At 37.0% G+C, this 14528-nt stretch overlaps 1 protein-coding gene across 1 annotated transcript in view; it reads right to left on the bottom strand.

Moving 5' to 3' along the window:
- LOC150089537 (WD repeat-containing protein 31-like) overlaps positions 1-14528 on the bottom strand; it is a 235966-nt gene that overhangs the window by 196418 nt on the left and 25020 nt on the right. Inside the window, exons 2-3 of the mRNA XM_090368655.1 lie at positions 2662-2787; positions 2237-2348 (exon numbers count right to left, since the gene is read on the bottom strand). Coding sequence (XP_090224781.1) covers positions 2237-2348; positions 2662-2720 — 171 coding nt within the window. The 5' untranslated portion in view covers positions 2721-2787. The remainder of the gene's footprint in view (positions 1-2236; positions 2349-2661; positions 2788-14528) is intronic.

Below are 14528 nucleotides of genomic sequence, written 5' to 3'. Positions count from 1 at the left end.
ATTCCGCACTTGTGTGAAGACAATTCTGATGAAACACAGCATTATAGCAATCAGCCATCCACCCTACTCTCCCAATCTAACACCTGCAGACTTCCTCCTCTTTCCGAAGGTCACAAAGGAACTAGATGCAAAAAATAATTTTGATATCATATACTTGCATTTCAGGAAAGCTTTTGATACTGTTGCATACTGTTGCCCACGAAAGACTGCTGTACAAATTGGAGCGGTATGGCATTGAGGGTAAATTGCTACAATGGATAAAAGGATGGTTGAGTGGGAGATGGCAAAGAGTGGTAATAAATGGGCACTGCTCTACATGGACTAATGTTATTAGTGGAGACTCCCAGGGTTCGATGTTATTTATCAATTTACCATTGTTATTTTGTGTATTTATCAATAATATTGATGAAGGTATATCAGGCTTAATGTCCAAGTTTGCAGATGAACAAAGGTTGGCAGGGTTGTTAATGACAGTAAAGATAGTATGCTACTGCAAGAAGATCTAGAAAAGTTAGGCAGATGGGCTAAGAAGTGGCAACTGAAGTTTAACATTGACAAATGCAAAATACTGCATATGGATAACCCAAGAGAAATGTACCAACTGTGTGGCACTACACTCAGGGAAGTGGAGAATGAAAAAGACCTGGGGGTTATTGTGCAGTCAGATATGAAGTTCTCTGAGCAGTGCAGACGGGTTGCCAGAGCAGGTCATGTGAATCATACTACATATCAATCATATATAGGAATTTTGCTAGCAGGGATAAGGAGGTGATTATTCCCTTGTATAAGGCAATGGTCAGGCCACACCTTGAGTATTGCATACAGGTCTGAAGGCCTCATTTTAAGAAGGATGTCGAGTTGCTAGAACAAGTATAGAGGAGGACAACAAGATTGGTCAGAGGAACAAAGGGGTGGGTGCCCTTAAGAAGAATTGCAGCATTTGGAGACTAGGCACCTGTGAGGTGATCTGATTGAGGTGTATAAGGCCTTAAACGCTTTGAGCAGACTCAATGCTGATGGGATTCTTCCACTTGCTCGGATTAAGAACCTGAGGGGACATAGATTCAAATTGAGGAAAAACAGTTGTAGAATAGATGTGCAAAAGTTTGCCTTTTTGTTGTGGAAGTTGATAGTTCAAATAAATTTAAGGCTGAACTAGACAAACATTTGGAGTGACCGGATGGGTGATATTGGAAGGTTTTTGTTTTTTTTGTGGCTGATGCTGTATAAGCTTGCTTTCTTGCATCATATGCCTCAACTAATGCTAATAAAGAAAAATGTAACTGCCAAACTGAACATCATCTCTTTTGACACTTTAGCCGACTCTTTTCAGAAACTTTTTAGAATAGTGTAATAAGTGTAATAAAATAAGTGGTGATTACATTGAATAAAAATAAAACCATTTTTGACCTCCTTCACTTTATGTTATTTTTATTGCAACAGTCCAGGAACTTTATTTCCACACTTTGTACATATGTGGACAGATGTTTAAATGATAGTATATGACAAAAAACTAAATCTGCACGAATTAGACAAAACTGTATGGATCACAATGTTTCAGATAAACTGCATTGGAATTTACCTCGCTTATTTTCAGGTTTATGTTATTTATCATCTGTACCTTTTTTATTGTATTTGAACTGAAATTTTTGAACTTTATGTGAAAATTGGATTAAGTAGATAAATAGATAAGACTATATAGATTTTAAAACTTCTAAATTTAAAATTTGCCTAATCATCTGCTTTTTTCTCAATGGTAAAGTTGTTCTTCATTCTTGATTTAGCTTAAAAATGTCATTGTCATACTTCTGAAATGACCATATACAAATTTTATTTGGGAAAAAAAAGAAAAAATCACAACAACAATAACAACAGTAGCATGAAGAGATGCGTTGCATTGTTTGGTTGTTTTTTTCTCCTTCAAATAAAATCAGTTTGCATTCATTTTGGAAGTACACCAATGGCATTTTTAGGCTAAGCCAAGAATGGAGAACACTTTCCCATTAGAAAAAACAACCAGTCATTTAGAAATCATAAAATATAATTGGTAACGTTTAGTCCAATTTTAACAACAAATTAAAAAATGTGAGTATAAATATTGCAAAAAAACATATCTTGGTGCCTATTAACTGAACCACATTGTAATAAACATATAAATTAATCATTGTCAATATCCCAATCATCACCTTACGTACATAATATTAATAATATCCTTTGCACTGCAGAGTAAAATTACCTTATCTTTCCCTCCTGATAAGAGGAACCCTGGCTCCACAGGCGCAAGACACATGACTGCATCTTCATGAGCTGAAGGATATTCATCAGGTATATTATGTGTATCTACAGTGCTAGAATAAAAACCAGCTTTATATTAAATATAATCATTACTTACGTAATATAAGTAAAAATATAATTTACGTTTATAATATTAACATAATTCTAAGCATAAATTTTGTATAAAAGTAGTCTCATACTAACATTCTATAAAATATAAAGTCAAAGTATTAAAAATTATAATTTTGATTGCATATAATAAAATATTTATAAATGGTTATGGTTTAAGTGAAAATAACTAAGTTCTCTGAGTTTAATAATACTGATTCTAACAAAATTGGTTATGCTTTTTATTTTAATAATTTTAAGTATTCTGATTTATAATACCTTTCTTGCATAAACTGTCCATAAGGCAAGCAATGCTGAATAGCTTCCAAACAGTTCATAGACGATAATGATATATATGATCTTCACTCTTCTGCTTCAAATATCCCTTGACAATGTATATCATATCTGAAAAAAAAATTCAACCAATTAGTTTTCTGGATTTATTGCATGAAGCTGAAAAAAAAAAAAATTACAACTGCTTCAGAAACAGATTTATGGAATGAGTCTTTATACTTCCAAAATATAAACCCGATCAGTTGTAGACATAATCTAAAGAAATGAGAAAGAGAAAGAGAAAGAGAGAGAGAGAGAGAGAGAGAGAGAGTGTTAACACCCAACCTTTCACATATAAAATAAATAAAATAAAAATCATTTGGTATGGAAATCGCTAGTAACTAACTGAAATACTTAATTCACGGCCATGGTACAGTATCATTCCAAATTTAAAACATCACCATCTGAGAGGATATGATTTTTTTAGTAAAAATGGGTGCTGGAAAATCTAAGCCAGATCGTAACATCATGCAATGTTCACTGAACAAACAAAGAAAAGATGTTCATATGAATACCATATCAATGCCCAACTATTAGAGGGTAAGGAGGATGGCCAATTTCCTAAGGCCTAGGTAATCACCGAGATTTGGAATGGCAACAAAATTGTATACAATTTTTGATTGGGTAAATGAGATTAAACATTTCCAAAAACAGTTATGTTTGCAAAATGATCTTGATGAGGAAACAAATCCAACTATGTAAATGAAATGCAAATCAGAAATTGGATACATGCATGCATTTTGAAAGGAAATTCTTGAAGACTTTCAGTTTTGAAAATGAAAGTCTTCCTATTTGTACTGAGGATCGATGAGATGGAATTACTATTATCTAGTTCAGTAACTAGTGCTAAAATGAAAAAGATAAGAACCAGTTACTCGACATCTAACCTTGAAATTTAAACCATCCAAAGAATATCAGTATGATAACTTTGGGTGATTTACAACTGCTGTGGTATCAATAATGGATACTACAGCAGCTGTAAAGGCAGTGGAATTACATTTACAAGTAAACAGCAAAATACTTCTTAAAAGGTTTCTACTATTTATTTGAAGAACATTGGGCACTTTCTCCATAACAGTATAGCAGGTTCAACATTTATCAACAAGGCCACAGTCTGGAGGGAGGCATGAGAGGCTGACCTCTTCTGGAAAAATTTGTGCCTTCTCTAAACCGAATGGCAAAATATGCCAAAATATGTATATTAAAATGGAGACCGGCCAATGCGTCGTATGGATTGCAGAGACAGGCATGGAACACTAGATTTAAATAGCTTTAGGCCATCACACATACATACTGATTGCTAAAAAACTTTACTACTTACAGTAACTGCAAAGGTCTGGGAGAATCCCTGAAACTATGGGATACTACATCACAGTAAATCTGCTGTGCAAATGCATTTGAAAACAACATGTATTGCAGTTTTACATTTCACAAACATTACAGTTTAATGTTTAGCTTATAATGGATTGTTTCTATTTCTTTTAAATGAATGTTCCTCTATGTCTATCAATTTCTAGTAATAAGCACTGTGCATACTTTGTTCAAAATTAGCTTAATCAGCGAATGTTCTTAATTTTATTTGTAAATATTTCAAGACTTTCTATGGACCTTATACACTATATTTTACTGGGAACGACAAGGAACATTTAGCGAAATGATCAGTATGGACATTCTTTTAAAGAAACTTAATGATCGGAGAAATAAGTGCTTGCAAACTATTTTTAAATACAGATATTTTTGTATTTTCTATTATTGTACCTAATGACTTTAGTTACACCATGAATTGTCAAACTAATAGAGCAAGCTTATCTGCGAAAAGATCTAAACCACCCAAGCACTACCTAATTCATTTCACAAATATACGTGGTCTCAATTCTAATCTCAACGATGTCCATTTCCACTTGCAGTCTGCCAAACCCCATGTACTTTTTCTGACAGAATCTCAGTTATCGGTTGATTCAACTACTGCTCATCTCAGATGCCCAAATTATTCGCTGTATGATTCCTTTCGCCTCAAAGGTGGTACTTGTGCATATGTCCATTCTGATATTCCCTGTCAGAGACTTGGCAATTTGGAATCTCATCTCTTTGATCTTCTCTGGCTTAAAATCTCTCTACCTCATTGCGTCAAATTCATCTGCCTCTACCGTTCTGCCAATTCCACTAATCACTTGAAGCTCTTTGACTTCCTCTCTTTGCAACTTGACTTTCTCCAGTCCAACTTTCCTAACAGTGAGGTAATTTTCCTTGGTGATTTTAATGTTCACAACTCCAGCTAGCTTCCATTTTCTAGTCACACCGACCCAGCTGGTCGAGATGCTGAGGCTTTTGCAATTACTAATGACCTTGCACAGATTGTTTATTTACCTACAAGAATACCAGAAAATCCTAATCATACAGCCAATATGCTTGATCTTTTTCTCACAAACAACTCTTCTAAGTACACGGTCGAAGTGAGAGGTGCTTTAGGCACTTCAGATCACAACTTGGTGATTGTCTCTTCTCCAATGGAACCTTTATCTCATGGCTATTCCCAACCTCGTGTTGTTTGGCATTACAAGAATGGAAAATGGGATGACCTGCGAGACTTCTTTTCTTCTTTTCCTTGGTCAGATTACTGTTTCAAAACTTCTGATGTCAATGTTTGCTCAGATCGTGTCAGTGAAATTATTCTTGCAGGAATGGAATCCTTTATCCCACACTCCACTTTAAAATCTCATCCTTTATCTAAACCTTAAACCCTTAGTTTTCCAATAAATGTGCTAAGGCTGTTCAAGAGAAGAATGTTGCATATCGTAATTGGCTTGGTTCTAATTCTCCAGTTTCATTTTCTGCCTACACCAAAGCTCGCAACAATTGTAAAGCAGTTATTAATCAGTCCAAACTAGAGTTTGAACAGGCTAAGAGTAGAAAACTTTCTTCTTGCACTAATGGTAGCCGAGCATTCTGGTCTCTTGCCAAAGCTATTGGCCGCAACTTTTGCCCATCTCTGCTCCCACCTCTGTCCAAACCAGATGGTTCTGTTGCCACTTCAGCCAAGGATAAAGTTGACCTGCTAGCATCCCATTTTTCTTCCAACTCGTGTATTAATGATCTTGGTAAAACATCTCCCACCATTCCCAACACACTCCATTCAATGCCTCCTGTGGTCTTCGGTCAAAATAAGATGCAGGATATTTCAGAGACTGCTGGGAATTATGGGGGTACAAGTAAACACATGGGTTGTGTTAGGATGGCTAAGAGGAAGAGCAGGTGCATGTATACTTGCGTGTACACCAATGCTAGGAGTTTAGTAAATAAATTTGATGAATTTGAGGTATTGCTCAAAACATCAAAGGCAGATATTGTTAGGATTTCAGAGACGTGGTGTCACACAGATATAAGGAATGCAGAACTGTACTTTAGGGAGTACAATGTCTACAGAAAGGATAGACAGGATAGGAAGGGAGGAGGGGTTATGCTATTAGTTAAGAAACACATAAAATCCAAGGAAGTGAAGCCAGTCGACATCGCTGGACAGTGCAGTGTCGAGTCAGTTTGGTGTGACATAAACATTGGGAGATCAAAATTGAGAGTAGGAGTGTGCTATAGGCCTAATGACTCTGATGAGTATAATAAGAAACTGTACAGAGAAATAGAGTGGGCCAGTAAATCAGAGAGTCTTATAATGGGGGATTTTAATTTCCCAGATATTGACTGGAATTTGGGGGATGGTCACTCACACACTAGCAAGGCTTTTGTGGATTTATTGGATGATTGTTTTCTACATCAGCATGTTCGGGAGACAACTAGAGGGAGTAATACTCTTGATTTGATTATCAGTAGTGATTCTTCATGCATTAAGAATCTGCAGATAAATGAACCACTAGGTGGCAGTGATCACAGCATTCTGAAGTGGGAGTTACTCAAAGAGGTAACTACCATTAGGGGTATAGCTTTCGTAAAGGCGACTACGATGGACTGAGAGAGTATTTAAATTCTATACAGTGGGATGAACTGATGATGTTACCAACAGCAAATTCAAAATGGGAAGCATTCAAAGAACTTATCTTGCAAGCTACTAGGCTTTACATACCAACTAAGAAATATTGTTCAAGGTTCAGGCCTGAATGGATGTCAGATGAACTAATGAGACATATGGCAGAGAAGAAAAATGCATGGGATACATATAAATTAACACATGACACAGAAGCCTATGATAGATACAAGTTGATCTGTAACCAAGTTACAAAGGAGGTTAGGCAGGCGAAGGCAGATTACGAGAGATCCTTGGCAAGGGATGCGAAGAAAAACAGCAAAGAGTTCTTTACTTATGTAAACTCTAGAAAGAAGGGGATGAATCAGATTGGTCCACTTGATATCGATGGGACAACTGTTGAAGACCCTGCTCAGGTAGCTAACAAACTAAATGGATATTTTGCATCGACATTCACACATGAGGAGTTATTCAGCGAGGAGAAGGCCAGAGGTGTATTCAACTCTAGCAGTAAGCTAGAGAATCTTGTAATAACTGAGAGTAAAGTGGAGGAGAAATTGTTGAAGATAAACACAAGAAAGGCACCCAGGGTGGATGGGATCTATCCAGTTATATTAAAGGAGGCAGCAAAGGAAGTAAGCAAACCCTTAGGCATAATTATGAGAGCTTCCTTGGACTCAGGGGAGGTACCCATGGACTGGAGATGTGCAAATGTGACCCCAATTCACAAGGGAGGATAAAAGGCTGACACAAGAAATTATAGACCTGTGAGTTCAACTTCTATTCCCGGAAAATTAATGGAGGCACTGGTTAAAGAAGCACTGCAGGATCATCTAGACAAGACTTCAGTTATAGCTCGGACACAGCATGGTTTTGTTAAGGGGAAGTCTTGCCTGACCAATTTGATTGGATACTATGATGCAGTCACAAAAGAACTGGATGCGGGGAATAACTTTGATATTATATACTTGGATCTTAGAAAGGCTTTTGGTACTGTTGCACATGGAAGACTGCTGCACAAATTGGAGCAGTGTGGCATTTGAGGCAAATTGCTGCTATGGATAAAGGGGTGGTTGAGGGTGGAGAAGACAGAGAGTGGTAATCAATGGACACTGCTCATCGTGGACTAATGTTATTAGTGGAATCCCTCAGGGTTCAGTATTGGGTCCTTTATTGTTCTCTGTATTTATAAATGATATTGATGATGGTATATCAAGCTTAATGTCGAAGTTTGCAGACGATACGAAGGTTGGCAGGATTGTCAAGGACACTACTGACACTATGCTGCTGCAACAGGATCTGGAAAGGTTGAGCAGATGGGATGAGAGGTGGCAAATGAAGTTTAACATTGACAAATGTAAAGTACTACATATGGGAAACAGCAACCACAGAGCAACGTATCAAATCTGTGATACTACACTGACAGTGGTAGAGAATGAAAGGGACCTGGGGGTGGTTGTGCAGGCAGATATGAAGTTCTCTGAGGAGTGCAGACGGGCTGCAAGAGTAGCTCATGGTGTATTGTCAATGATATATAGGAATTTTTCTAGCAGGGATAAGGAGGTGATTATTCCCTTGTATAAGGCAATGGTTAGGCCACACCTAGAGTACTGTATACAGACCTGGAGGCCTCATTTCAAGAAAGATGTAGAACTGCTGGAAAAAGTACAGAGAAGGGCAGCAAGATTAGTGAATGGAACAAGGGGGTGCTCTTACGAAGAAAGGCTTAAGTTTTGCGAATTACAGTGTCTAGAGACTAGGCACCAGCGAGGTGATCTGATAGAGGTGTACAAAGCCTTGAATGGTTTGAGCATGCTCAATGCTGATGGGATTCTTCCTCTTGCTCAGAATAATCACCTGAGAGGGCATAAATTCAAATTGAGGAAAGCCAGATGTAGGATAGATGTGCGGAAATTTGCCTTTAGCCAGCGGGTGGTTGGTAGGTGGAACAGACTTCCAACCCTTGTCGTGGAAGTTGATAGCCTAAATAAGTTTAAGGCTCAGCTGGACAGGTATTTCGAACGAACAGAGGGGTGAAGTGGAAGTGGTTATTTTTTAATTATTTATTTTACTTTATTTTTTTTTTTTTTGGCTGATGCTGCATAAGCTTGCTTTCTTGCATCAAATTCCTCTACTAATGCTAATGCTAAAAAGGATGTCAAAGGATTTTGACGAATCTTGATGCTAAGAAAGCTCCAGGTCCCGATGGTATTTCTCCACTTGTTCTCAAAACCTGTGCTCCTGAACATACTCCTATTCTTTGCCGCCTTTTTTCACTTTCTTATTCCAAAGGTGTTTTTCCTTCTGCTTGGAAATTTGCTCATATCCAGACAGTTCTTAAAAAGGGTGACAAATCCCTCCCATCCAATTATCGTCCCATTGCAATTACTTCTACTCTTTCTAAAGTAATGGAGAAATCAATTAACTGCCAACTCTTAAACTACCTAGAAACCTTCCATCTGATCAACAATCGCCAATGTGGATTCCGTCAGTGTCGATCCACTGGTGATATTCTTGCTTATGTTACCCATTTATAGACTAATTCAATGGAAAGGTTAGGGGAAACACAAGTAGTTGCTCTTGACATCTCAAAGGCTTTCGATCGTGTTTGACATAAAGGTCTTCTATACAAGGTTATGGTTTGCCAATTGTTTTTAGTAATTGGTTATCCAGTTTTCTCTATGATCGCTCACTGAAGGTGATGGTAGCTGGCTCTCTGTCTTCTAACTTCTCCATTAATGCTGGTTTCCCCCAAGGTTCAGTTCTTTCCCCCACTCTTTTCCTCTTGTATATTAATGACCTTCTTCCATTGACTGGAAATCCTATCCATAGTTTTGCCGATGATAGCACATTGCATTCCACTTTCCATTTTGAGAAACCTTGTCCTGCTCAATCAGCTTCAATTTCTCGAAAATCTGTTACCAATTCCTTAAATGCTGATCTTCAGGTAATTCTCCAGTGGGGCAAAGACAACTTAGTTGATTTCAACCCTTCTAAAACTCAGTCTTGTCTTATATCTCCCAAAAATGATTCTTCTGCTCCTATGCTTATCTTTAGTGACATTCCAATTTCTAGAAAAAATGATATATCTCTTTTAGGGATTACCCTGATTTCTAATCTCTCTTGGCACAAGCACATTACAAATATTGCTTCCTCTGCATCTAAAAAACTTGGTTTTCTCTTTCGCTCTAGGCGTTACTTTTCTTCCAAACAGCTGCTCACTCTGTATAAATCGCAAATCTGCCCTGCCATGGAATATTGTTCCCACATCTGGGGTGGTGCCCCCAAAACCTCTTTCAGGCTTCTTGATTCCATTCAGAAGAGGGCAGTTAGGTTAATTAATGATTCTTCTCTAACAGTCTCTCCACTCGCTCTCTCATAGACGTACTGTTTCTGCTGCATGCCTCTTCTGCAGATACTTCCATGGGCACTGTTCTTCTGAATTGGCTTCTATAATTCCCGCTCTCTCTCTTTCAAAATGGTCCGAACACGTGCCGCCACCAGACAACATCCATTTACTGTCCAACTTCAAACTCACAGAACCAACTTTTCATCTTCTTCTATTCATTCAACTGCCATTTTCTGGAACAACCTTCCTTCATACGTATTTCCTGAAAATTACAATCTACAGAAGTTCAAGTCCAATATCAACAAATATCTTCTTTCATCTTCTCAACCTCCAACCCAAGCACGGTACTAAGTACTATAGGTTCTAATACCTCTCGTGTTTGGGGTTTACATACATAATGACTGTAGTCTAACTTGCACTTGAGTTCATTATAAATAGCGATTACCAAAGGTACATGGTTTACTGTGATTCATTGAGCGTGTTACAGGCTCTAGTATCGATGAGGTACAACTCTCATCCGGTCCTGTCCCGGATCCGGCAGATGCTTTCTTCTGCCTTTGAATCAGAATTTGACATTCGCTTCTGTGGATCCCAAGCCACATTGTAATCCGGGGAAATGAATTAGCTGATACCGCTGCCAAATCAGCCATTTCCCTGGATAGTCATTGCCTGTCAGTCCCCTATACAGACTACAGGCAAATAATACGATGTAAATTATATTCCCAATGGCAAGACTCTTGGCACGGACAGACCTCGAATAAACTACAGCGTATTAAGCCTGTAATCATGCAATGGCAGTCCAGTCTACGCAGGGTCCGAAAAGAGGAAGTTGTTCTTGCTCGGCTACGCATAGGTCATAGCCATCTAACACACTCCTTTTTGCTGAGGGCGGATGGCCCACCTATGTGTGAGACGTGTAACATCATTTTAACTGTTTCTCACGTTTTTATTGAATGTCCTGTTTTTAGACAATCTTTTTCTAGAACTTTTAGTAATCTGGCTGAACCCTTTACACTCGGTCAGATTTTAGGTGACAGAGACAACATGTCTGACGTTTTTAATTTTTTACAGTCAATCAATTTATACACAAAGATTTAAGTTTATATTTTATACCTTTTATATAACCTTTAACCACTGTATCATGTTTACCTTTTTGACACGGTAGCCTGTTCTAAGGCTGACCAATATTTTTGTATTAGTTTTATTTTTTTTGATTTGGCACATTATGGCCATAGCTGCCAATGCGCCATTAAAAACCAAACCAAACCAAACTTGCACTTACAGGCTGTTTCAAATAAAAGGCACCTTGGCCTATCTTGCTTACTTTTAGATTTAAGCTTTTTATTGTTTGGACCTTGTTTGTCATATTTGAATTGAATATTTTGAATATAATATTAAAATTGGACTAAGTAGCACCATTCAGATTTTATGATTTAAAAATTGAAATTTTGCCTAATCAACCACTTTTTTTTTTTTTTTTTTTTTTTTTTTTTTTTTCAATGGGAAAGTTCCCCATCCTCAGTTTAGTCTAAAAATATCAATGTGTACTTCTGAAAAGAATGTAAACTGATTTTATCTGAAGAAAAAAATATAATAATTCATCGATGTGGACACAACTGAAATTGTATAGCTGGCACAGCTAAACACATGTGATGAAGAAAGAACATCCCATACAACTACTGTTTCTTTTTTTTTTTTTAACTTCAAATAAAAATCCATTTACGTTCATTTGGAAGTACACTAATTGTGTTTTAAGACTAAACCAATGATTGGGGCCAACTTTCCCATTGAGAAAAAGAGCAGTTGATTAGGCAAAATTTTAATTTAAATTAATTTGGTAACACTTAGTCCAATTTTAACATCAAATTTACCAAATTTTAAAACAAATACACAAAATGGACTGGACAACAAGTGGCATAAATCTAAAAATAAGTGATATAGCCCCCCAATGCCTTTTAATTGAAACATCCAGTATATACCTTGGAATAGGATCAGGGTATATCTGCCAGGAGCAAAAGTTGATAACATTGTAAAGCAGGTATCCTTAAAAGGCACAAAGAGTGATGTTGTTGTGCATGTTGGCACTAATGACATTAAGAGTAGGAGATCTGTGGACTTACTTAGCAAGTACAGGTCAATGTTGAAAAAAAAGTCGCAAGTTAGGGTTAAGTTTTAAATTGTCTGCAATTCTGCCCAGACACAATAGGAGGGAGTAGTAGTAGTAGTAGTAGTAGTAGTGGCACTTGATGCAAGAAAGCAAGTGTAGGAGCTTATGCAGCATCAGCCAAAAAAAAAAAAAAAAAAAAAATCACACCATTCCCTCCAAATGCCTGTCCAGTTCCTCCTTAAATTTATTTAATGAGAGCCTAGGATGAGGATAGGATGAGAGCCTTGTCAATCAATTCAGCCTTGGATTGTGCAAAGCTCATGGGGTAGAATTTTTCTCAGCGTGGTCCGTGCTTGTTAAGCGGAAAGATTGCTTCCACAGGGATGGGATATACTTAAATAGAAAGGGTGCAAGAATATTTGCTGATGCTATCGAGGCAGTATTAGGTGGGTCAGAAAACTGTTAGCTTGAGGGGATTCACAGACTAATAGGTTAACAGTAGTTGCAGGCAGAGGTGAAAGTGATTCTTGCACTGCTTCTATTGGATTGAGCAGCAGCCTGGAAAGCAAAGTGCTGAGGATTTTGGAACAAGTAAATAGATGGGCTGTGTTACGGTAACTAAGGGTAAGAACAGGTGCATGTATACTTGCATGTACACCAATGCTAGGAGTATAGTAAATATATTTGATGAATTTGAAGTGCTAATCAAGGCATCAAAGGCAGATATTGTTGGGATATCAGAGACATGGTATCCCAATGCACTGCTTCTATTGGATTGAGCAGCAGCCTGGAAAGCAAAGTGCTGAGGATTTTGGAACAAGTAAATAGATGGGCTGTGTTACGGTAACTAAGGATAAGAACAGGTGCATGTATACTTGCATGTACACCAATGCTAGGAGTATAGTAAATATATTTGATGAATTTGAAGTGCTAATCAAGGCATCAAAGGCAGATATTGTTGGGATATCAGAGACATGGTGTCACACGCACACACATTATCCGATTATTCACATAGCAGTTGGAATGAGCAGCAGCCTGGAAAGCAAAGTGCTGAGGATTTTGGAACAAGTAAATAGATGGGCTGTGTTACGGTAACTAAGGGTAAGAACAGGTGCATGTATACTTGCATGTACACCAATGCTAGGAGTATAGTAAATATATTTGATGAATTTGAAGTGCTAATCAAGGCATCAAAGGCAGATATTGTTGGGATATCAGAGACATGGTGTCACACGCACACACATTATCCGATTATTCACATAGCAGTTGGAATGAGCAGCAGCCTGGAAAGCAAAGTGCTGAGGATTTTGGAACAAGTAAATAGATGGGCTGTGTTACGGTAACTAAGGGTAAGAACAGGTGCATGTATACTTGCATGTACACCAATGCTAGGAGTATAGTAAATATATTTGATGAATTTGAAGTGCTAATCAAGGCATCAAAGGCAGATATTGTTGGGATATCAGAGACATGGTGTCACACGCACACACATTATCCGATTATTCACATAGCAGACCATGTGGTATAAAAATGGGAAAACAAAAATATAATAATACAATAACAAAACATCTTTCCATACAAAAATAAAAATTTTAAATACATTTCATTTATTCAAAGAGTAAAAATTTTAACATTTCAAGTATCTTGATAATTGCAGGAAACTTGATGCTAAGTTGTGATGATTTTGTCATAATTAAAATTTCTCTCTCTCTATATATAAAAATGACAAAATCTTCTAAAAGATCCAATAAATCTTCATTGACTTAAGGAAGCCATTAAATAACTTTTAAGACTTTTCCCAGTGAAAAATATTCTTTCACAAGAAACTTGTGTAAATAACAATGCCAGAATGATGTTGTTATAGGAATTTCTGGTAACTCAAGATAATTCTGGTAATTCAAGGGCTACTTAGGGCATAATGCACCTATCAAAGTAAGTGAGGCTACATGTGATAATTGTTTGGGGAGCAGTAAGAATCAGTCATACATTTGAATATGTTTTAAGTAGGAAAAAATTCTGAGTTTTGTGTCATTACCAATGACTTAGCTGAGAGACAAAGGTTCTTGTAGATCTAATAGGAAACTGAATGTAAACTGTCATGTATTGTTGAAAAAGGTACACTCCTGACTAAAATTTTGGAATCACCTTTCATTCTTCTTCATTTTCAAAGTTTTTATTAAAACAGGACCAACTTTTTTTGCCAATTTTTATTAAAATATTTTCTATTATGTATAAAACTCAAAAAACTTAAGAAACTATAAAAAACTAAAATATTTAAGAAATATTTAAGGAATTTCTAGAATATTTGAGAATATTCCAGAAAGGTGTAAAGGCAGAATTTAGAGGAGTACAAACTACCGTACAATGATTCAAGGAACTGG

The sequence above is a fragment of the Mastigoproctus giganteus genome, chromosome 2 (genome assembly GCF_048544385.1).
Source record: "Mastigoproctus giganteus isolate SK-2022 chromosome 2, ASM4854438v1, whole genome shotgun sequence".
Taxonomy (NCBI): Eukaryota; Metazoa; Arthropoda; class Arachnida; order Uropygi; family Thelyphonidae; genus Mastigoproctus; species Mastigoproctus giganteus.
Note: the sequence above shows the minus strand (reverse complement) of the source record. Positions and strands in the feature narration are given on the sequence as shown.